This window comes from Hyperolius riggenbachi, chromosome 7 (assembly GCF_040937935.1).
Source record: "Hyperolius riggenbachi isolate aHypRig1 chromosome 7, aHypRig1.pri, whole genome shotgun sequence".
Taxonomy (NCBI): domain Eukaryota; kingdom Metazoa; phylum Chordata; class Amphibia; order Anura; family Hyperoliidae; genus Hyperolius; species Hyperolius riggenbachi.
This window is the reverse complement of record NC_090652.1, coordinates 117,276,876-117,301,294: the sequence shown is the minus strand read 5'-3', so window position 1 is coordinate 117,301,294 and position 24,419 is coordinate 117,276,876. Positions and strand designations below refer to the sequence as shown.

The 24,419-nt window shown below is 47.0% G+C and overlaps 1 protein-coding gene across 3 annotated transcripts in view; it reads left to right on the top strand.

The window, feature by feature from the left end:
• Positions 1–227: 227 nt before the first annotated feature.
• CCZ1 (CCZ1 homolog, vacuolar protein trafficking and biogenesis associated) overlaps positions 228–24,419 on the top strand; it is a 72,889-nt gene continuing 48,697 nt past the window's right edge. Inside the window, exons 1-5 of one of the 3 annotated variants that reach the window (XM_068246788.1) lie at positions 228–422; positions 10,828–10,918; positions 18,995–19,092; positions 20,593–20,686; positions 21,574–21,648. In XM_068246788.1, coding sequence (XP_068102889.1) covers positions 10,829–10,918; positions 18,995–19,092; positions 20,593–20,686; positions 21,574–21,648 — 357 coding nt within the window. In that variant the 5' untranslated portion in view covers positions 228–422; position 10,828. The other 2 variants (XM_068246787.1, XM_068246789.1) reach the window with 2 other exon arrangements.

The following is a 24,419-nucleotide window of genomic DNA, read 5'->3' as shown; positions in this document are numbered from 1 at the left end:
CCCCTGCCTCTTCAGTCAGCTGCAACACCCCACACACGATGCTATCTGCTAGCTAGCCGACAGAGAACGTTTAACCCGCAGAAACTCGCAGCCAATCACAGCTAATTCTGGATTCAGCTCGACATGTACCATCCATAACAGAAGGGGGGTGTCTGGGCTAGATGCGAAATAATAGACCGAGTCACACAGAACTCGGTACTCAGTTTCCCCCACGCAACACGATGGTTTAGTCTAATGACGTTTCTCAGCTGTGGTTTGTACCATTGCTGAGGGGAGTTCGCAATAGTGTGGTCCACAAGGAATCTAATTTTGCTGAAGTTTGGTGCTATAGACCCCCTCGCCAGATGACACACTTGCAAAGTTCTTCCTGGTTGTGGCTGTGTGTTGTGAAAATATGTGAAGAGCTGGTGTGCAGGAATCAGGTGAGTGTGGTAGAGGCTGTGTGCCTGGCTGTAGGGTCTCCTCTGCTGAGTGTACACTGTCCATCTCCCTCCGCTCTGCGGAGATCGGCAGCATGGAGCGACATTGGTATGTATTCTCACATCACACCCGATGCTGCAGTCATTGTGTCTGCACTGCAGCCGACCTTCTATGGCTGCAGGGTCCCGGTCTGATTACGTCATTAAGCCGGGACTCGGTACACTCCATAGAAGAGACTGGGGACAGTACGAGCCGCAGCAGCACCACAGGAACGGGGGTATGTGAGAGCACCCTTGCCAGCATCCCTTCCTGCTGCAGAACCCTATGAGAGGGATAGGAGAATACTATCATACCAGGGAGACCACTGGAGGGGGGGGAGGGTTGCAAGAGTGAGCAGGGGACCACCTTACCAGACCAGATTACCAGGAAGAGCTGCAAGAGAGAGCAGGGAACCACCACACTTCCAGGGAGAGCGGGAGCAGGGGACTATCAGGGAGAGCGGGAGCAGGGGACTATCAGGGAGAGCAGGAGCAGGGGACTATCAGGGAGAGCGGGAGCAGGGGACTATCAGGGAGAGCGGGAGCAGGGGACTATCAGGGAGAGCAGGAGCAGGGGACTATCAGGGAGAGCGGGAGCAGGGGACTACCAGGGAGAGCGGGAGCAGGGGACTACCAGGGAGAGCGGGAGCAGGGGACTACCAGGGAGAGCGGGAGCAGGGGACTACCAGGGAGAGCGGGAGCAGGGGACTACCAGGGAGAGCGGGAGCAGGGGACTACCAGGGAGAGCGGGAGCAGGGGACTACCAGGGAGAGTGGCAGGGGACTACCAGGGAAAGTGGGAGCAGGGGACTATCAGGGAGAGCGGGAGCAGGGGACTATCAGGGAGAGCGGGAGCAGGGGACTATCAGGGAGAGCGGGAGCAGGGGACTATCAGGGAGAGCGGGAGCAGGGGACTATCAGGGAGAGCGGGAGCAGGGGACTACCAGGGAGAGCGGGAGCAGGGGACTACCAGGGAGAGCGGGAGCAGGGGACTACCAGGGAGAGCGGGAGGAGGGGACTACCAGGGAGAGCGGGAGCAGGGGACTACCGGGGAGAGCGGGAGCAGGGGACTACCGGGGAGAGCGGGAGCAGGGGACTACCGGGGAGAGCGGGAGCAGGGGGACTACCAGGGAGAGCTGCTAGAGGGAGCAGGGGGACTACCAGGGAGAGCTGCTAGAGGGAGCAGGGGACTACCAGGAAGAGCTGCTAGAGGGATCAGGGGACTACCAGGAAGAGCTGCTAGAGGGAGCAGGGGACTACCAGGAAGAGCTGCTAGAGGGAGCAGGGGACTACCAGGAAGAGCTGCTAGAGGGAGCAGGGGACTACCAGGAAGAGCTGCTAGAGGGAGCAGGGGACTACCAGGAAGAGCTGCTAGAGGGAGCAGGGGACTACCAGGAAGAGCTGCTAGAGGGAGCAGGGGACTGCCAGGAAGAGCTGCTAGAGGGAGCAGGGGACTGCCAGGAAGAGCTGCTAGAGGGAGCAGGGGACTGCCAGGAAGAGCTGCTAGAGGGAGCAGGGGACTGCCAGGAAGAGCTGCTAGAGGGAGCAGGGGACTGCCAGGAAGAGCTGCTAGAGGGAGCAGGGGACTGCCAGGAAGAGCTGCTAGAGGGAGCAGGGGACTGCCAGGAAGAGCTGCTAGAGGGAGCAGGGGACTGCCAGGAAGAGCTGCTAGAGGGAGCAGGGGACTGCCAGGAAGAGCTGCTAGAGGGAGCAGGGGACTGCCAGGAAGAGCTGCTAGAGGGAGCAGGGGACTGCCAGGAAGAGCTGCTAGAGGGAGCAGGGGACTGCCAGGAAGAGCTGCTAGAGGGAGCAGGGGACTGCCAGGAAGAGCTGCTAGAGGGAGCAGGGGACTGCCAGGAAGAGCTGCTAGAGGGAGCAGGGGACTGCCAGGAAGAGCTGCTAGAGGGAGCAGGGGACTGCCAGGAAGAGCTGCTAGAGGGAGCAGGGGACTGCCAGGAAGAGCTGCTAGAGGGAGCAGGGGACTGCCAGGAAGAGCTGCTAGAGGGAGCAGGGGACTGCCAGGAAGAGCTGCTAGAGGGAGCAGGGGACTGCCAGGAAGAGCTGCTAGAGGGAGCAGGGGACTGCCAGGAAGAGCTGCTAGAGGGAGCAGGGGACTGCCAGGAAGAGCTGCTAGAGGGAGCAGAGGACTGCCAGGAAGAGCTGCTAGAGGGAGCAGAGGACTGCCAGGAAGAGCTGCTAGAGGGAGCAGAGGACTGCCAGGAAGAGCTGCTAGAGGGAGCAGAGGACTGCCAGGAAGAGCTGCTAGAGGGAGCAGTGGACTGCCAGGAAGAGCTGCAAGAGGGAGCAGAGGACTGCCAGGAAGAGCTGCTAGAGGGAGCAGAGGACTACCAGGAAGAGCTGCTAGAGGGAGCAGAGGACTACCAGGAAGAGCTGCTAGAGGGAGCAGAGGACCATCAGGAAGAGCTGCTAGAGGGAGCAGAGGACTGCCAGGAAGAGCTGCTAGAGGGAGCAGAGGACTGCCAGGAAGAGCTGCTAGAGGGAGCAGAGGACTGCCAGGAAGAGCTGCTAGAGGGAGCAGAGGACTGCCAGGAAGAGCTGCTAGAGGGAGCAGAGGACTGCCAGGAAGAGCTGCTAGAGGGAGCAGAGGACTGCCAGGAAGAGCTGCTAGAGGGAGCAGAGGACTACCAGGAAGAGCTGCTAGAGGGAGCAGAGGACTACCAGGAAGAGCTGCTAGAGGGAGCAGAGGACCATCAGGAAGAGCTGCTAGAGGGAGCAGAGGACCATCAGGAAGAGCTGCTAGAGGGAGCAGAGGACCATCAGGAAGAGCTGCTAGAGGGAGCAGGGGACCATCAGGAAGAGCTGCTAGAGGGAGCAGGGGACCATCAGGAAGAGCTGCTAGAGGGAGCAGGGGACCATCAGGAAGAGCTGCTAGAGGGAGCAGGGGACCATCAGGAAGAGCTGCTAGAGGGAGCAGGGGACCATCAGGAAGAGCTGCTAGAGGGAGCAGGGGACCATCAGGAAGAGCTGCTAGAGGGAGCAGGGGACCATCAGGAAGAGCTGCTAGAGGGAGCAGGGGACCATCAGGAAGAGCTGCTAGAGGGAGCAGGGGACCATCAGGAAGAGCTGCTAGAGGGAGCAGGGGACCATCAGGAAGAGCTGCTAGAGGGAGCAGGGGACCATCAGGAAGAGCTGCTAGAGGGAGCAGGGGACCATCAGGAAGAGCTGCTAGAGGGAGCAGGGGACCATCAGGAAGAGCTGCTAGAGGGAGCAGGGGACTGAGGGAGCAGGGGACTACCAGGAAGAGCTGCTAGAGGGAGCAGGGGACCATCAGACTACCAGGAAGAGCTGCTAGAGGGAGCAGGGGACCATCAGACTACCAGGAAGAGCTGCTAGAGGGAGCAGGGGACCACCAGACTACCAGGAAGAGCTGCTAGAGGGAGCAGGGGACCACCAGACTACCAGGAAGAGCTGCTAGAGGGAGTAGGGGACCACCAGACTACCAGAAAGAGCTGTGAGAGGCAGCAGGGAACCACCAGAATACCAGGAAAAACTGCAAGAGGGAACAGTGGACCACCCAACTGCCAGAAAGAACTGCAAGAAAGAGCAGGGGGGCTACCAGACTACAAGGGAGAGCTGCAAGAGGAAGCAGGGGGGCTACCAGACTACAAGGGAGAGCTGCAAGAGGAAGCAGGAGACCACCAGGCTGCCAGGAAAAGCTGCAGGAGACCACCAGGCTGCCAGGATAAGCTGCAGGAGACCACCAGGCTGCCAGGAAAAGCTGCAGGAGACCACCAAGCTGCCAGGAAAAGCTGCAGGAGACCACCAGACTACCAGGGAGAGCTGCAAGAGGGAGCAGGGAACCACCAGTCTACCAGGGAGAGCTGCAAGAGGGAGCAGCGGACCACCAGACTACCAGGGAGAGCTGCAAGAGTGAGCAGGGGACCACCAGACTTTCAGAAATAACTGCAAGAATGAGCAGGGGGACTGCCAGACAACCAGGAAGAGTTGCTAGAGCGCATGTGTCGAGCTCCAGGCCTGGAGGGCCAGATCCATGCCAGTGTTTAGGATGGACTGAGAAAGGAATGTGTTCTACCTGATAGACCACACCTTTCCTGATTCAGACCCATCAATTAATTTGAGCTGTATCAAAAATGTGTGAGGATCTCGGCCCTCGTAGGACCAGTTTGACATACCTGTGAGGAAGCAGGGGACTACCAGGGAGAGCTCATCTGCTAGAGGAAGCAAGGGGCCACCAGATTACCTAGGAGAGCTGCAAGCGGGAGAGAGACCACTAAACTATGGGGAGGAGCAGGGGGCCAGCAGATTACCAGGAAGAGTTGCAAGAGGGGAAGGAGACCACTAGAGAGTACCAGGTGGAGCTGTTAGATTTAGTGGGGGACCATTAGGCGACCAGGGACATATGTAAGGTGGGAGGGGGTGGTTAGACTTCCAGGACAAACTATAAAAGGAGGAGGCGGGGTAGGTTTACCATTGACTTTCAGGGAATCCTATAAGGGGTACTACTAAATCACCAGGGAGAAAAAAGTGAGAAAGTGAATGAGTACACCACTAGGCTAAATAAGGGGGTACAGCACAGGACTACTAAAAGGGGCACATAGCATGGGCTATGGTAAGGGAGAACAACATAGGGAATGCTTAAAGGAGAACTGTAGTGAAAGGTATATGGAGGCTACCATATTGATTTCCTTTTAAGCAATACCAGTTACCTGGCTATCCTGCAGATCCTCTGCCTCCAATACTTTTAGCCCTAGACCCTGAACAAGCATGCAGCAGATCTGGTGTTTGACATTTTTGTAAGATCTGACAAGATTAGCTGCATGCTTGTTTCTGGTGTGATTCACACTACTGCAGCCAAATAGATCAGCAGGGCTGCCAGGCAACTGGTATAGCTTAAAAGGAAATCAATATGGCAGCCTCCATATACCTCTCACTACAGTTCTCCTTTAACATGCAACATGATAGCAGCAGGATAGGCGATGCAATAAGACAAGTGCCACGGAAGTTTTAAATCAATAATAAATTATGGGGCTATTACAAGTAAAAGACTGTTTACCCACCTACTTCAATTATGCCCACTTTTTAGACCACCCCCCTTCCCCACATATAAAGCAACTAATTACACTATATGTATACAGTATATCACTTAGGCCCCGTTTACACTTAATCAGTTGGTATGCATTAAAACGCGTTGGTACAAGATTTTTCCATCGCAGTGCATTGGGAAGATTTCAGTTAAAACTTGTTGAGCCCTTTTCCACTAGAGGCGATTGCGATGCCGAATCGCAAATCACTAGAGATTTTAAAATCCCTAGGGTTTGCTACACAACATAGGAATTTTTACTAAAGCTTGATCGTGCCGCGGACCAGTTTTTGCCGCGATTTTGCTATGCAGTGCATTGCATTGCAAAATTAGGACTTTTCTGAATCTCAATCGCTAGCGATTGCTAGTGGAAAAGGGTCATGAGTGTGAACTGTGCCATAGGAAAACATGGGCATTATTTTGAAAATCAGTTTTCTTTCAGTTATAACTGAGAGCAACTGATTAAGTGTTAAAGGGGCCTGATGGCTTCATAAGTAGTGAAAAAGTTATTGCTTAGTAAATAGAGATGTGGCTATAATGTCATAACTGCCCCAGGCTATGAAGGGAAAATAAGGTCTAGGTCTGAAGTGGTTAACAGGAACCAAAAGGGAGAGAAATACATAGCCTGCCATCTTATAAACAATGTCAGTTTCTTGGCTGTGAAGTCATGTTTAAAGTGAATCCGATGTGCGCTTGATAATGGAGACTGCCATTTGTATTTCCTTTGAAACAATACTATTTGCCCGGCAGGCCTGCTGATCCATTTGGTTGCAGTAGTGTCTGAATAACACCAGGGACAAGCATGCAGCTAATCTTGTCAGTTCTGACAATGTCAGAAACAGCTGACCTGCTGCATGCTTGTTCAGGGTCTAAGGAAAAAAGTATTAGCGGAAGAGGATCAGCAGAACAGCCAGGCAAGTGGTATTGCTTAAAGGAAGCCAGAGCTCCTCCTGCGGTCTGCCATTCCGCCACGTCAGTAGCCCAGACCGATCCCGACTGAGCCTTTTACCGGGGCTGAATGGCAGACCGTGAGGGACTCTCACATGTTTATGCTGCAGGAGGAAGCAGTGGGTAAGTATCGGTTCTTCTTATATTTACAGCTCTGGTACACTTTATTTGTAAATAAATATGGCAGCCTCCATATCGCTCTCACGTCGGGTTAACTTTAAGGCTAATTTTACACTGTCACATTGTGGGGTGTTGCATCGGACAATATATTTGCTAATGTGACTATATTGTAATGGGATTTTTACATCTGAGCATTTGCATTGCAGTGGAATCGATCGGAACAAGGCGAGGAATACTGTGCAATACCGGACAACGTTTGCCTTAAAAAAATGTTGCCTTCACAGTTGTAGTAATCCTTTTATGTACTGCATGCATTGCATCACACAACTTTTCTCTTAGTTGCGTTGCAATCCTGCTTTAGCGGGGTACACAACACTTCAGTATTAAACTATGTATAGGCTATAGTTTTTGTTTTGTGTTTCCCCCCCAAGTCATATACTTGAAATACATGCAGACGGTAGAGGAAGTTCAAAATGAGTGTCTGATCTGCATGCTCCTTCTGAGTCAGTGACTTAAAGGACAACTGAACTGGGAGGGATGACATATTTATTTCCTCATAAACCATTCCAGTTGCCTAGCAGTTCTGATGATCTTTGGCTGCAGTAGTATCTGGATCACACACCTGAAACAAGCATGCAGCTTGCAACTGAAGTCCAAGTAGATTGAAGTACGCATGAGGAGGCTAGGAAAAAATAGGTTTGACTCACCAGGGGGTTCTTCCAGCCTCTCCAAGTATCTTTGTCCCTCGGTGCAGCTGCGCAGTCAGCCAGTAGTCAGCTGTTCACTCCGTAATGTCCTATGACCTAACCAGGTCGGCTTAAGCATAAGCAGGCCAGCCAGGCAACTGGTATTGTTTAAAAGGAAATAATTGTTGCAGCCTCCATATCCCTCCCAGTTCACATGTCCTTTATAGCAGAGTTCCCCAACCCTGTCCTCAGGGCCCACCAACAGTACCTGTTTTGCAGGAAACCACAAACATGCACAGGTGAGGTAATTAGTCTCAGCAGAGCTGATTACCTACCTCTGTGGATTTCTACACAACATGCACTGTTGGTGGGCCTTGAGGACAGGGTTGGGGAACACTGCTTTAAAGAGAGGCTCCCTTAGCTCACTATCCTATTTGGCTTGGCACTGCTATAGGCCTGAGGAAGCAGGCTTAGACCCGCGAAACGCGTCGCAACCTGTGCTACCAATAAAATCTTTTGTTTATGCAAAGATTTGTCATCATTGAGGTAAGCAACCTCAAACCTTTTTCCGGTTTTAAACTGCTTTTAAACGCTTTTATCTACAACCTGGGCGCCTCTTTCAACCATATACTTACAACTGAGGGGTTTTACCCCTTGAGCACCAGAGCAATTTTCACCTTTCAGCGCTCCTTTCATTCATTCGTCTATAACTTTATCATTACTTATCACAATGAAATGAACTATATCTTGTTCTTTTCGCCACCAATTAGGCTTTCTTTAGGTGGGACATTATGCCAAGAATTATTTTATTCTAAATGTGTTTTAATGGGAAATTAGGGAAAAAAAAGTGGGAAAATTATTATTTTTCAGTTTTTGGCCTTTATAGTTTTTAAATAATGCATGCTACTGTAATTAAAACCCATGAAATGTATTTGCCCTTTTGTCCCGGTTATAAAACCGTTTAAATGATGCCCCTATCGCAATGTTTGGCGCCAATATTTTATTTGGAAATAAAGGTGCATTTTTTTTTCAGTTTTGCGTCCATCCCTAATTACAAGCCCATAGTTTATAAAGTAACAGTGTTCTACCCTCTTGACATAAATATTTAAAAAGTTCAGTCCCTAAGGTAACTTATGTATTTTAATTACAAAAATAAAATATTGGAGTGTAGTTGGTAATGAGTTAATTTTTAGTGTAAAAGTAATGTATTTGTATATGAAAAATGCTTTAGGGTGTAGTTTTACTATTTGGCCACAGTAACTTTTTGTTTATGCGACCTGCAAGCGTACAGGAAGTACGCTTGCAGGAAGGGTTTAGGAGGCTGTGACACTTTTTTTTTTTTTCTCACAATGATCGCTGCTTCTCGTAGAAGCAGCTGATCATTGCGGGGGGCAGAGATCAACGAACAGGAAAGGATTTCTCTGTCCCTTGGTGTTAACAGGGTGGAAAAAGGGACGGAGAAATCCGTACCGCTATGGGTAAAGTGGTTAAAGTATTATTGGGAAAGCATCAGTACTGAAGTCAAAACAACTGGAATTGTTTCTAAGTGATTGAAGATGGCAGCCGTCATATGCCTTTCACTTCAGGTTCCTTATAAGCTACCCTGCAAGGGGCATTCGGAAGAAGAAAGACATTAGTATGGTGTATATATATTGTTTTTCCAAAGTAAGGGCTCGTTCACACTATGAGCGTTTCAGTTTTTTTTATATAAAGCGCTGGAGATTTTAGAAATTTCCCTAAAAGGGCTTGTGCAATGTTTTCCTATGAATGTGTTCACATGTGAGCATTTCGATTTCTATGAAATCGCAAACGCGCTACATGTACCATTTTCTGAGCGCTTTGGCTCAATGGAAGGTATAGGGAAATCGTAAAGTGCTTGACAAAGCGATTTGTATAACGATTTCCCGAGCGCTTTTATGAATAAATACATTGGGCCTGATTCACAAAGCGGTGATAACTCAGTTATCACGCCTAAAAGACTTTAGGCGTGATAACCTTTGCACCGCTGAGTTAGCACCGATTTGTGCTGTTTATCGCACGCAGCGCCCATAGGGTTTAATGGGCGCATCGCGCGCACTGCACGCCGCACGATTGCGCGCGCAAAACTTTGCGCGAGTTTCATTATATCACGCCTAAACTGAGTTTGCGTGATAAAGGGCTTTTCACAGGCGTGCAAACACTTTGCACCGCTTTGTGAATCAGGCCCTTTGTATTTATTCATTTACGGGTCAAAGAGTTCACTTCCTGACTGATGTTAGGAAGTGAAAAAACAAATCGGTCAGCAACAGCACAGCGATTTATAATGTGAACATAGCCTAAGACTTTGACATTTAAAAAGAGAGCATGACAGGGTAAATAATGTCATGAGCAAACGCAGTGAATCCAGTGCAGGAGACTTAGGCGCACAGGGAGTAACTTCGGCGCCGTCAGAAGACAGAGCTGAAGTTACTTTTAAAACACAATAATTATTTCATTTCTCATCATCCATGGCGGCCTGGAGAGGGAATAGTATTTAACCCTCCTGGCGGTCAATTAAAACCGCCAGGGGGCAGCGCAGCACTATTTTTTTTTTTTTTTCTAAAATCATGTAGCTAGCCTAGTGCTAGCTACATGACAGCCGCTGAGCTGCGGCATCCCCCCACCCCCTCCAATCGCCTATGTTCTGAACTGAATTTATATTAGGGCTTCCCCGTCGCCATGGAGATGGGTGGGATGATGTTGTGAGGTCAAAGGGAGTCCCGATCCACCCCTCAGCGCTGCCTGGCACTGATTGGCCAGGCTGCGCATGACGTTTGGGGGGGCGGCACGGCAAATCGGCGCGGAGCGGCGTTGATCGGGCAGTACACGCAGCTAGCAAAGTGCTAGCTGCGTGTAATAAAAAAAATTTGCAAATCGGCCCAGCAGGGCCTGAGAAATCCTCCTGCGCGGCATAGCCCGAGCCAAGCTCGGGCTTACCGCCAGGAAGGTTAACATGCCCGGGACTTGTGTAGCAGCAGGATCAGCCATATACCGGCTGTATCCCGCGCCGATTCCTCTCATACGTGTCATGAGATGGTCAGTGAGATGTACATAAATCTGGCTTGCCTGCAAATTGTATGCAGCCTGGATTTGGGCCAACTGAAATTGACAGGAAGTTCATTTGATTTGCATTCAAGCCAAAACTGTTTGCATCTCATTGAAAATTTCTAGCCATGCAACATAAGAGGTCCTGAACTTATTAGTGTAGAAACATCTCACCATAGGTGTGTTGGTTCGGAAAACAGCATATTGATGACTGTTGTTGAATGCTTTCACTTTGAAGTTCAGTAAATGAGCACCAGTAACTTGGCTTTGGGTCCCTGCCAGACTAGCTAGCTTCATTAAACTTTATTATGAAGTGTAAGTACATTTTTCAGATCTTACTTGAAGAGTATCATCTTTTATTTAGGTCCTCTCTACCAAAACAGGCAGCAATTCACTTTCATGGCTACCTTATTTGTTTAGGGAAAATAGGAAAGTGAAAACATGAATATGCATTGTGATGTGTAGTGAATGGTGTCTTGATTCTCTTCCAGGATGGCATTTGGAGGGCAGGAGAAGCACCATGCCCCATCCTTGTTAAGTTTTTTCATCTATAATCCAAAGTTTGGTCCAAGAGAAGGAGAGGTATGCATTTTATCAATCAGTTCTTCAGGATGAAAAATGCGTCTTTTAAAAGACATGCACTTTTTTTTACCAATTCCATGTAGTAACATGGAAGTGGTAACATCTGCCAGACAGGGTCAGCCCTAGAATACTAACTTTTATGGTGAGGGGAAAAAAAAGAAAATGACCTAATTAGGATTGGGACTGTACATACACATCTAACTCATAATTTTACATACCTCTTCCGTAACCCTTTAAGGAGTCATGGAATTACAAATACAGCTTACCAATAGTGAAACAAGTGAAAGCAGAATAATGGGAGCACCACTAACCACCCCGTCTTCCCAAATCAGAATACAATTAAAGCAGACCTGTGAGGCTTGTTAAAGTGTACTGTACACTGTGCCTCTTTTGTACTTAGGTGGGGCTTCCTCCAGGCCCATGAGGCACGTGGGCTCCTTTGCCATCCTCTATAGCCACTCTGTTCTCCCAGAATAGTCTCCGGCATCTTCCAATGTTGGGGCCAGCCATGGTGTTCTGCGCCGCGCGCCCCTGTCATGCTTCCGCAGAGTGTTCTGCGCTTAATGATCCCAGCCGCAGGATCACGATGGGGGGGGGGGGGGGGCTGAACAGGCCGGCCGTGCTGGTGCAGAACACCACTGCTGAAGAAAATACTGGAGGCGATCCTGGAAGAACGGCAGGCGAGGGAGCCCACGGTGTTCATGGGGCTGGAGGAAGCCCCAGGAAAGTATAAATTGCCCCATATCAGTTGTCTCGTGTTTCCTTTTGTTACAATAAAAGTTAGTTGTTTACCTTGGGGGAAGCCTCTGGACCATCCAGGGGCTTCCCCCTCCTCCTCCATCAGGCCTTACCAGCATTGGGACCCCTTAAGCACTGCCATACTACACATGTAACATAGCACAGACCGACTCGGAAAACGTCAGTGTCGTCGGAAAAAGCAGAGCCCTATCAGGTCCAGGGCTGTGGAGTCGGAGCAATTTTGGGTACCTGGAGTTGGAGTCCCTTCCCCAATTCCTCCCCCCCCCTATTGTGCACATGCTAGCCATCAAGGGCTTGTTGACCGTCTTTCGGAGGATGTAGCAGGGGAATGGCCCAGTGGAGGAGGATGGGGAAGCCTTTGGATTATCCAGCGGCTCCCCTATATTAAGGTCAGTTCCCATTTGGGGGTCCTACCTGCTTATAAATTTTTTTAAAAGTGCTAGACAGTTTATTTTTTCCTGGAGAGTTAATTTTTATAGATGCAGTAGGCATACTGCTTTTGCTGCATCACATTTTTACAGATTACTAGTATCATCTAGTTTTGGGGAGCAACAGATGTTTTAAATGCAAGCCAAGTGTAAACCCAGGCCACAGATGGTAGCTATGCTTTAGTGAGAGGTGATGTTCTAATTACCATTTGACCTGCTGCGTCCAAGTGGGGGCTGACAGGAAGTAAGAAAGCACTGCTGCGCGTTGGAAAGGTGTTTTTAGTGTAATGTAAACTCTGGTCTTTTTTAATTAGGACAATGTTAATATTATGCACTTAAAATTGCAGTTTTCAAAACTGTTCAAAATGAATTCAATGTGTATGTATGGTTTTAGCTTTTTAACCTGCCTCCCTCCCCCTGCATGAGGGGCATAGCTTACTTGAGGTTGACAAAGAGCTCTGCCCATAACATGTCAGCGGAGTGTTATCTGTTAATAACTGGACGTTTATGCTAGCAGATTGCCTTCCTAGTGCATTTCATTATGGAATGGGCATTCCTACATCAGGCAGCCAGTAATATGTTCCATGACAAAGATTAGAGCAAGGGGACGCCGAAGTGCAATGGTTAGCTGATCCTGCTGCAGGTAGTGACCAGGATGACAGGAGACAACAGGAAGAGATGATCTAGTGCTGCGTGTGTGCAAATCAGGGCTTGGGAATGGTACAAAAATCATCAGACTCCTCCGTTTATGAAACCAACTCCAGGTACCCAAAATTGCTCAGACTCCACAGCCCTTGCAGGGCTATGGAGTGAGTACAGAAATCATCCGACTCCTCAGGTTATGAAACCTCCAACTCCAATTACCCACAATTTCTCCAACTCTGACTCCACATCCCTGGTGCAAACGATGGTAACTGGTGATGCTGGCGGCTCTCCATTCACTTGAATAAACATCCCTTAAACAATGAGTGTCACGACCATCATTACTGCTGTGTGGATGTCCTTGTGAACCAGCCCTAATTGATTAGAGATGTTTCTGGAATGGGGGTGGGGAAGGACGATGAAAAGCCATACTAATGCTTGATTGCTTGCTTGTGATATTTGCTTGTGAATTTACCTCACCCCACAGAACATTAGTGTTTACTATAGCTGCTCAATACTTGCACACAAAATGCCAGCTGTTACATCCCTGCAGGCATTCATGGTGGGTTTTACTAACTGTACTTTACCCTTTGCACACATTTGTTAACAATGCATATGCTTGGCTTATTTGCTATATGAAAATAAGAAGGGACTCACAAGCAAAGCGTTAACAAGGGGAAAAGAATCTCTCTGGGAAATCGGAGCTGAATCTTGTGAGTTTAATTTAAACTGCATAATCTATTTAGTTCAGAGCTGGAAAGCAAGTCATTTATTATACATCTATCTCTACAGTTTCCGTTATTGTCTGAGGTTTTGCCAGACAGTATTGTTTTAATTTTTAAAGTGCTTCATTTACCAGGGAAGGATGGGTTTAAACAACAACCAGTCAAAAACAAAAAATCATAACTTGCCTGACTGCAGCAGATTCAAAGAGCTGACATTAGGTCTGATAAATCCAGCTAGCTTTTTTTTTTTTTTTTTTCCCCGCAGCACATAATCACTCTTATGTGATGTCAGCAGTTTTACAAATTTGAAAGAATTCAAGAATTCCTTGTCTGATCTGGCCTTGTGTACATATGCTTGGGGCCGTGTCTGCCAAGAACCTAGCGTATCTCTGGTGCCTCGGAGGTTTCGCCAAGAGATTTGGAGTGCCGGATTATCTCAGCTGAGCACATTGTTCCCCCTCCTGCTGGAAGCTGCCTTGTCATGCACTGCACAGTTGTCCCACCTTCCCTCTCCATAGCAACAATACTCATAACTATCCTGTAGGCTAGGATTGCATCTGTACATCACTTGGCCCCAAACTGCTGGCTGAGGGAACGAGTCCCAATCCCTGCAGGCCACCGTAATTGTGCGTGTATATGCAACTCTTGTCTTGTCCATAAGGTAATTCTATAAATATACTCCAAAGGAGATTCCTTGTAAAGCTAGAAAGTTGTTCCTCTGTCCCACTGCATTCAGAGGGGATTCCTACAGGAGTTTAGAGTCAGGCTTAACTACTTGTCGCACGCCGTGCAGTATATTCACGGCCTGGAAAAGGTCGCCGGGTGCACCAGGACCGTGAATACAAGTCTGCAGCGTTGTGCGACCGCTGCTCGCTCCTGCGCTTACAGCCAGTTAGCGGGGAGATTAATGAATGGGATTCATAAATCTAAGTCCCCGATTCAATGAATGTCGGCGTCTATGAGACGCCTGCATTCCTTGTATCTTTCCTGTTGTTAACCTCTTGCCGACCGTGTCACGTCGATGAGTGTGGCCGCGGCGGCAGCCCCAGGACCGCCTAACGCCTATTGGCGTAAGATCTTGGGGCTCTGTTTTGCAGAAGATCGCACGCAGGTTGTGCGCGCATCTCCTGCTTGGGGGGCGGAGCTCCGCCCCGCCTTCAGGAGACTGTCAGACGGCGCGATCGTTGTCTATTTACACGTACAGCACTGCGATCGCCAGCAGCGCTGTACTGGGGACAGCCATGTCATACGGCTGTCCCCCTGGGGGACAAGAGAGCAATCGGCTCTCATAGGCAGAAGCCTATGACAGCTGATCGCCATAATTGGCTGGCTGTGGGGAGGGGAATTAAAGAAACAGTAGTTTTTTTTTAAAAAAAAAGAAGCACCAACAATAATATTGATTAAAAAAAATAATAAACATGGGGGAGCGATCAGACCCCACCAACAGAGAGCTCTGTTGGTGGGGAGAAAAGGGGGGGGGGATCATTTGTGTGCTGTGTTGTGCGGCCCTGCAGCTTGGCCTTAAAGAGACACTGAAGCGAAAAAAAAAATGATATGATTTGTATGTGTAGCACAGCTAAGAAATAAAACATTAAGATCAGATACATTAGTGTAATTGTTTCCAGTACAGGAAGAGTTGAGAAACTCCAGTTGTTATCTCCATGCAAACAAGCCATTAAGCTCTCCGACTAAGTTATGCTGGGAATACACGGTTCGTTTTTGCCTTCGTTTAAACCTTCGTTTCGATTGTGCCTTTTGTCCTTTTCGATCCCGAAATAATCGGTCATACGGTTATTATCACCACCCACGGTTTCGTTTTTTTTTCCGATTCTGATGGTTTCGTTTTTCCAATGATCGAAGGCTGCAAAGAAACGAAACGAAAATCCCTTTTTACAGGGACGGACTAGCATAAACGAATATATAATCGATCTGAACAGCCATCAAGCCTACCAATGGCTCGATTAGATGGATAAAGAGAGATAATATCAAACATGTTCGATCACTAGTCGTTCGTTTTTGGGGTCTATTAATCGAAACTATAATGAGATTATGACTATTTTCACATACGTTTTCAACACTCGATTCGTTTACCGAACGAATCGAAGGTTTAAACGAAGGCAAAAACGAACCGTGTATTCCCAGCATTAGTCGTGGAGAGGGCTGTTATCTGACTTTTATTATCTCAACTGTAATTAAACTGTTTACTTTTCCTCTGCTAGAGGAGAGGTCATTACTTCACAGACTGCTCTGAAAGACTCATTTTGAATGCTGAGTGTTGTGTAACCTGCACATATTATAGAGTGATGCAATGTTAGAAAAAACACTATATACCTGAAAATAAAAGTATGAGAATATTTTCTTTGCTGCTAATCTTCTAGTAATTATTCATAGTACACAACCAATTCACTATATCATTTTTTTTTTTTCGCTTCAGTGTCTGTTTAAAGCTGCAGTGGCCAATTTTACTAAAAATGGCCTGGTCACTAGGGGGGTTTAGCCCTGCAGTCTTCAAGAATGTAAAGAAAACCTGTAACGAAGAAAACCTCCCCTGGGGGGTACTCACGTCAGGTGGGGGAAGCCTCCGGATCCTATTGAGGCTTCCCTTGTCCTCCTCGGCCCCACAGCGGCGGCGAAAATCCTCCCGGAGCGGCGGCGATTTAAATATTTACCTCCCCGGCTCCAGCACAGGCGCAGTATCGGCTCTCCGCACGGAGATAGGCGAAAATAGCTGCTCTCCGTCGGGCCGCTCTACTGCGCAGGCGCAAGTCTCCGCCTGCGCAGTAGAGCGGACCTGACGGAGATCGGCTATCTCCGTGCAGAAAGCCATAACAGCGCCCCCGCTGGAGCCAGGAGAGGCAAATAAATCGGCGCTTGTCAGGCTTGTTGAGGAAGATTCCGGGACTCTTCCGGCGAGTCAGCGCTGGACTGCCGCAGCTACAGGAGTGGGGGAAGCCTCCTTGGGACCCTAAGGCTTCCCCCTCCCGAGGTGAGTACCCCCAGGGGAACTTTTGTTTGTTACAGGTTCTTTAAGTGCCACGCATTACTTCCAATTCACGTACTTACCGTTATGTAGATGAATCGGGAATAACTGAGGACATCTTGTGGCCAAATAGTAAACTACACCAAAAAATACGCATTGCCTCATATCTACGCGTGCGGAATGCAGCAACGCGTATTTTTGTGCACGTTGTGGTCCGCAACAGCGCTAATTGCAGTAGGGAATGCGTCCAATAATACGCATGGCGGCCGGCCGACTGGTGAGTCGTCAAAAACAAAACTAAGTGACAGCGGGGGACTGGAGGATTCCAGAGCGGCTTGGAGGGCACAGGACTCGGCAGGGGGCTGGCAATAGCCCCAGGTAAGTGAAACTCTTTACCCCCCGTTCAGTTAAGGTTCCCTTTAAGGAACTAAAAAGTATACAGTAGCTTGTGCATTACAACTGCAGTTTCTAACAAAAATACTTAGTAGTGGGGTATTATATTTCAGCTTGATCACTCTGAAAGCAGTACAATCCTGTTTATGTGACTAGAATTAGTCTTTAAAGCTAGAAATCATGGGGCCCCATAACAGTTTTGGTCCAAACCCCCCCCCCCCCCCCCCAGCTAAAAAATTATAATGTACCTTTGTACACGCACACACTCCAAGTAGCCCTCTAGTAAGGTAGCTAGAGGTACCCCCTCTATAAGATAGCCTGTGACAAAAGAGGGCGCTGTAGTCATAGAGGTGAGCAGGTCTGGAGACTGTATATCAGCAGTGGAGCCAGTGGAGTCACTTGTCTAAAGGCTGGTACACCTAATGCATTTTTCGGTCAGATCATCTGGTCGATCAGTAAATTCTAGCAGTCTCAATTGACAAAGGGATCAATTTTTAAATCAGTACTGCATATAATCAATCCTCTTGTCAACTGGGATCATATTTGACTTGCTGGAAATTATCAATCGACCCATCAATCTGATGGGAAAATTGTATTGTAGGTACCAGCCTTTATGCAACTGCTGCTACTCTGCACCTGGTGTGTGGGGGGGGGGAGGGGGGAATGGGCGCCAATGGACTCTGAGCCCACTGTGAACCCCCCATATCAGCACGGCTGGCCACACACACCCTGTGGCTACGGTCCTCATGACGTGGCTGCTAAGATGATCTGTATGCCCGTGCTATAAAGGTTAAGCGAGCTTATGAGCTAAAGTTAATCTTCCCTTCTATATGTGGAGACTAAATGAAATGCAAATTGTAAGGCATATTTACAGCGAAGTCAAGATACCCCTCACTGCCTGCATTACATCAGTGATTGCATGTGTGTAGGTGGCATGTGGGCAGTTCTTGCTGTGTCATCCAACGGGAATAGAAAGCTCCTCCCCTTTATCTTATGCCAGCGTCAAGGTTATTTGTCCTTTAAAGAGAACCCGAGGTGTGTTTAAAGAATGTTATCTGCATACAGAGGCTGGATCTGCCTATACAGCCCAGCCTCTGTTGCTATCCCAAACCCCACTAAGGTCCCCCTGCACTCTGCAATCCCTCATAAATCACAGCTGTGCTGTGAGGCTGTGTTTACATCTGTAGTGTCAGCCTCAGCTGCTCCCCCGCCTCCTGCATAGCTCCGGTCCCTGCCCCCGTCCCTTCCCTCCAATCAGCAGGGAGGGAAGGGATGCAGGCGGGGACTGGAGTTCTGCAGGAGGCGGGGAGAGCAGCAGACTGACACTATAGAGATAAACACAGCCAGCTCTGACAAGCTGTTTGTCAGCAGCGTGGATGTGATTTATGAGGGATTGCAGAGTGCAGGGGGAGCTTAGGGGGGTTTGGGATAGCAACAGAGGCTGGGCTGTATAGGCAGATCCAGCCTCTGTATGCAGATAATATTCTACAAACTCACCTCGGGTTCTCTTTAAGATGCCACCACAAGCATGCCCAATCTGCTATTTAACCAATTTCGTCCCGGAATTGGTTGAATGTATCGCTCAGACATGCTGGGAAATCTCATGCTGACATGATCGATTGGGTGCACAGTGGTAACGGTGTGCGATATTGGGATGAATGCAACGGAACCCCCGAAGCTGTGCTCCTAAACGTAAATGTGCCCCCCTGCCCATGCAGTTATGCTTTACCTGTCCGCTGTTGCCCACCACAATGCCCATCCATCTTCTGCTTCCGCATTTGCGCCCAACTCGCTGCCGCTGTATAGCACGTGGCTGAAGTGTGACGTCACTATATGCTGGTAGCATATAGTGATGGGCACTGCGGCAGGCAACAGCGGATAGGTAAAGTACAAATCCATGGGTAAGGGGGCTCATTTACATCGAGGTGGTGAGGCAGAGTATATGTTGTCACAAGGCCAATTACCAATAGATTTTATTCTGAAATCGATCGGGATTCGGACTGTGGAATATGGGCAGCCAACAGATCTCTCTCTGATCAGAGAGCGCTCTGCCTCTTGGTCGAAACTGTGTACATTGTGTTTTTTATTATATGACATACAAATGTTTGTAGATTTGTTGCTGAATGTTTGTTTCTTTATTTACCTGCAGGAAGAAAAAAAGATTTTGTTTTACCATCCAAATGAAATAGAAAAAAATGATAAGATCAAGAACGTTGGGCTCTGCGAAGCAATTGTGCAGTTCACAAGGTAACACATGTACACACTTGCATAATAGCTGACTTCGTTTTGTTGCGGACAGAAAAATGCAAGCATTTTCAAAAGTCGCCGTGCCCTGCTGACACGTTACTGGTTGTCTGACCCTGTCAATATCTTATTAGAGCCACAGGTTACAAACAATAATTTTAATTTAATTTTTGACAAAAAGCAATTAGAATTACAATAGATGCGACATGTTGTGCAATAGATTGAAGCAATTTGTGGAATAGCACTCTTTTTATAGGGTATAAATTGGCCACGAACGGTCCAATTTCCAGTGAAAAATCATTAGAGCGATCAGAAATTCTGATCGGATTGGTTGTAAATCTCCATTAATGGGCTCAATCGATTACGAACGATTATAAAAATATCTGATTTGGATTTTCGTCAAACCAAAATTCGGATTTTCTTGTTGGTTGTGATAGAACGCAATGATTGCGTTGCTGAAGATGTAATGAACGATTTCACTTCCAATCAGAATTTTCTGATCACTCGAATGATTTTTCGCTTGAAATTGGATCGTTGGTGGCCACCTTAAGTGGATGTGCCTGGTCATCCTGGCAGCACAACCGGTTTGCAGTCAAAGTATAGCTGGCACATAGTGGTTACTCTTAGTTCTGTCAGACATAATACATCACAGTGACGTTTCAGAGTATGACATCCTTTTCTCAAACTGTCATTGATGTCTAATACTATGCTAACATACAAATTTCATATATGGAGAGATTGGGGCAAACTCAACCAGACATGTACAAGCTCGCCATGACGACCAATCCCCAGTGGCCTTTCCTCAAGCGGATAATTTTTCCCTTGTTATGAGTTTACACAAGCGCCATGATGCATCTTCTGTATGGCCTAGTGCACACCGGAGCGTTTCCGCTGCTGTTTGCGATCTGCTTGCGGGTGCGGATCCGCTAGGGTAATGTATTTCAATGGGCTGGTGCACACCAGAGTGGGAGGCGTTTAGCAGAAACGCATACTCCCGGGCTGCTGCAGATTTTGGATTGCGGATGCGTTTCTGCCTCAATGTTAAGTATAGGAAAACCGCAAACCGCTCTGAAAAAACGGCACTTCAGAGCGGTTTGCCAGGCGTTTTTTGTTACAGTAGCTGTTCAGTAACAGCTTTACTGTAACAATACATTAAATCTACTATACCAAAACCGCTAGACAAAACCGCAAAACGCTAGCTGAAACGCTGCAGAAAAATAAGAAAAAACGTTTCAAAATCTGCTAGCATTTTGCGGATCTGCTAGCAGGTTTTGGTGTGCACCAGGCCTATTAGAAGCTCGGAAGCTACTGACATTCTCATTATGTATTTTATAAGCTCTAGAGACTTTCACTGTTTTAACTGTCGCCTTAACCCCCCCCCCCCCCCCCCCATGTGTAAAAGGCAACAATGCATATTAGTGAAAATATTGAAATGAAAATATTTCTTCTGGAACAGTGAAATGTACTCTCATTGGCTTTTCCTTTTTATTCTGTTTTTATTAGGACCTTCAATCCTTCCAATCCAGCGCAGTCATTACACACCCAGAAGAACAGGCAGTTCTTTCTGGAACCAGAGGAAGGCTTTTGGATGGTTATGGTAAGATTTTTGCATCCTGTGCATGCTGATAGGCATGGTGTTCTACAAATAAAAATCAGCAGACCACACCATTTCAGGGTACCTTGTTTTTTATTGTGTTGTTGGCTTCACTTTTCAAGGTTTAAAAAAAAAAAAAAGATGCATCATACAGATGCTCTAGACCTGGTTATACTGTTATGGCCTATCAAGATGCTTGCTGAGAGACCTTTATAAAAGGTGGACATTGACACCATTGCAAGGAAATAAACTTGCATGGTAATCTCTACACCATTCACTTATATTGATAAATCAGTAACTCCATAATCTAAAGACTCCCATCCCCGGAAACGCACACTACAATCGAGCATGCCTCCACTGTTTAAAGCAGACCTGGACTCAGAACTTCCTCTGCTCTAAAAGATAAGCAACAGCATAATAACATTTAAAGAAATAACATTTTGTTACAGCTGATACAAATCCTGCAATTAATCTGCAGTGTGTCTACTTCCTGCGTTCATGGAAGCAGACGTAGGGTTAACATCCTGTGTTCACAAATTAGATGTTTTCTTTAATGAGGTGCAAATAATTCCAGCTTGCAGACACATTTAATGCAAATTCTATGTAGCTTGGAATTGCGCCAATCAAAATCATTTTATCATTCCAATTCAAAGCTGCGTAGAATTTGCATTAAATTTATAAGCAAGCTGGAATTATTTACAGTTTTATTGACTATCTATTCAGGAATAATGGGAAACCATGATCCCTATTACACAACAAAAGAAGGCAGTACATTAAATGCCCTAAAGTGGGTCAGTCTCTCACCCTCTGTTGGTATAGTTAGCTTAACTGATAGAAAATAATAGTTGTGCTTTAAGGATGATGATTGACTTCAGCCTTCATATCTTCAGGTGGTGAAAAATCCAACCGTGGAGAAGCAAAAAGATGGGAAAACAGTGTTAGAGTATCAAGAAGATGAGATACTGGTGAGTGTTTTACAGTACAGTACACTTTCCATTGCTTTAAAGCGGATCCGAGATGAAAGACTAAACTATAACAAGTAACTTGTCTATATATCTTATCTAAAGTCTAGATAGTTTACACAGCAAATCTAGCTGCAAACCTCTTCAATAGAATTTGATTATTTCTTCCTGTGATACAATGACAGCAGCCATGTTGTTTGTAAACATTACAAACAGTTAAGCGTATTTGCATCTTCTGTGAAGAAAACCTAATCCTCCCTCCTCGCCTCTGCCTCTGAAATCTCTGGCTAGTAATACCTCTGCTCCTACTGCTCAGACTGAGCTCCCATGAGCCCTTGCTACTGCCAAGGCTCTCTGAAAAACTGTGGGCGAGGCTTTAGTTTATAGGGAATTAGAGTATTAAAACAAAAAAGTATTTGGCTTGGGGAATGCCCTATAAACAATAGGAAAGGAACACAATTATGCAATGAGTAAAAGTTCATCTCGGATCCACTTTAAGAAATTTTAATGTAGAACTTTTATTGATATTTTAGCACCATCAAGCTCCTCTGTATTTAACTAAAAACCTAGAAAGGGGGGTTAGTTGCATTAGGAAGAATACATTACTAAGATATTACTTTCAAATTACTTACTAAATATTGGATTAATCATTAGATACAGTGGATGGATGGCTGGATAGATAGATATGGTAAGGTTCTGGCTTATAGTAAACTCAGTGCCCGGGTCCCGACCATGTGCCTGTATCTCAATAAATGGGTAAAAAACACAGTTCATCAATGATCATAACCATGAGCACCAAAACGAATTTCAATAATTCACAAATCCGAAAGATTAGGAATATTGCACTGTAAGGAGTGAAATAAGGTGCAGTGTATGTATTTAAGGTAGACACAAAAGTGATTGTGGTAGCTAAATAAAGTGCTCCGGAACCGTCCTAAATGAGATGTGAATACTCAAAAGTGCAGGCCAAAGAGAGACTGGAGGGGGGCCTGGATGCTGACCGCCTAACATATATTACGGAAGAAATCCCTATTCATCAGTGGTCTATAACACAAGGAGAGGATCTTTTACCACCAGCAATGCCTCCTCCCAATTGGTGTCATGCAAATCAACAATGTGATGTACCCATTTATTTTATGAGGTGCTGGTTCAGCTAAGAGCTTTGTGAGATATTAAATCAAATCCACATTCTTAGTCATGTGAGAATGCTCTGGACTCCATAGAGCTTTCCTGGTCTTCTTTACATGCCCTTGTTCCACCGCTGTCCCGCATTTACGTGCCTTCAGGACTCCTCGGCAGGCTACGTAGTGCAGATTTGTCTGTCTTGTGGAAGTACCCTGGGACGCAAGCACTTCCGAAGACTGCCCGAGGAGGGCCAAAGGCGTATTTGACCTGCTGAACCAATAACTTCGGGAAGACATTCGTGGAACGAGGCCACAGCAAGAGGACCAGAAAGGCTCTATGGGTTCCATAGCTCTCTTCAGGTTTACTTCAGCATGCTGTAGATATATTTTGTGAGGGGATTATAGGGCACCTCACTAACTCTCTATATCAAGGGTGAAGTATGGATATTAGTTTAGTACGGCCGAATTGAGCCAGCACAGCATGTTTTAATTGCAAGTATATGGTTAGAGGGATGTATATGGGTGAATTATGAGTAATATACAGTATCTTGTTTAATTCTCCCAGCTACACTCAAAGGTCCTTTGGACCAAGTCTTACAGTTGCTCTGTGCCAAGGCCAAATAGGGCATCATTTTAGAGGAATAATAGAGTGACTCAGAATATATCTGCACACCAAAGTATTTAAAGGTGGGTACTTGCTGCAGGGGTAGAGGTGACAAAGAGTGGAAATCAGTAGATGCATCTAAACACAAGACAATCGATTGATTAATTTTGAGATCTGCACAATATCCTGACTCCGAGATAAATCAAAAAGCATTAGTAAGCGGGTCTTCTGGTATCAGCGTATATGTTGACAAATTATATGTGGCTTGAAACACATGGCTGCAGATGAATTACCGCAAATGCACTGTTTTTCTATTCATTGTAATGAATGGAATCGCATTAGCATCGCTGAAAAGAAAACCAAAGTTTGCCTTCTTTAAAACAGAAGGAATTTTCTATAATTCAGGTTGGAGTGAGCATATGATGTCTCCCACAAGGCATCACTGCTGAATATGCAAATTATCCCTGTAAGCTAGCCACACCTCCAGAACCGCTGGAATGCAATGATGTGTCAGCTTGTAAATTGTACAGAGCCACAATAATCCAAATGCTTACAGACTGTTTTGGATTAGTTGATCCTCCTCAGTGCATGGCATGGATTAATGGGGCTCTATGGCAGTGGTCCTCAAACTACGGCCCAATGCAGGCCCCCGAGGCTTTTTCACTGCCCCCCCCCCCCCCCCCCCCCAAACACAAAAATGTATAACTTATAGATGTGGCCTAATGCACCTTTAAATATCGGCGGCCCGCATATAGAAAAGCAGTGCTGGCACCACCCTTCCACATACTGTAGAAGCCAGTAAGCAGTAATTCACTGGCTTCCAATCCAATTGGGTGACACTGCTGTCCCAACTGGATGGCAGGTTGTCACCTGGGTATGCTTCACTGTCTGATGCACAAAGACATTCTTTGGGCACCGCATGACTGAATTGGCTGCTGCCTCCGGGCATGATTGAGGTGAATCAATACCTAGATTCAATGTAATCTTTTTCAACATCCTTTCATGTATGTTCCGGCCCCCCAGCAGTCTGAAGTATGTTGACCCGG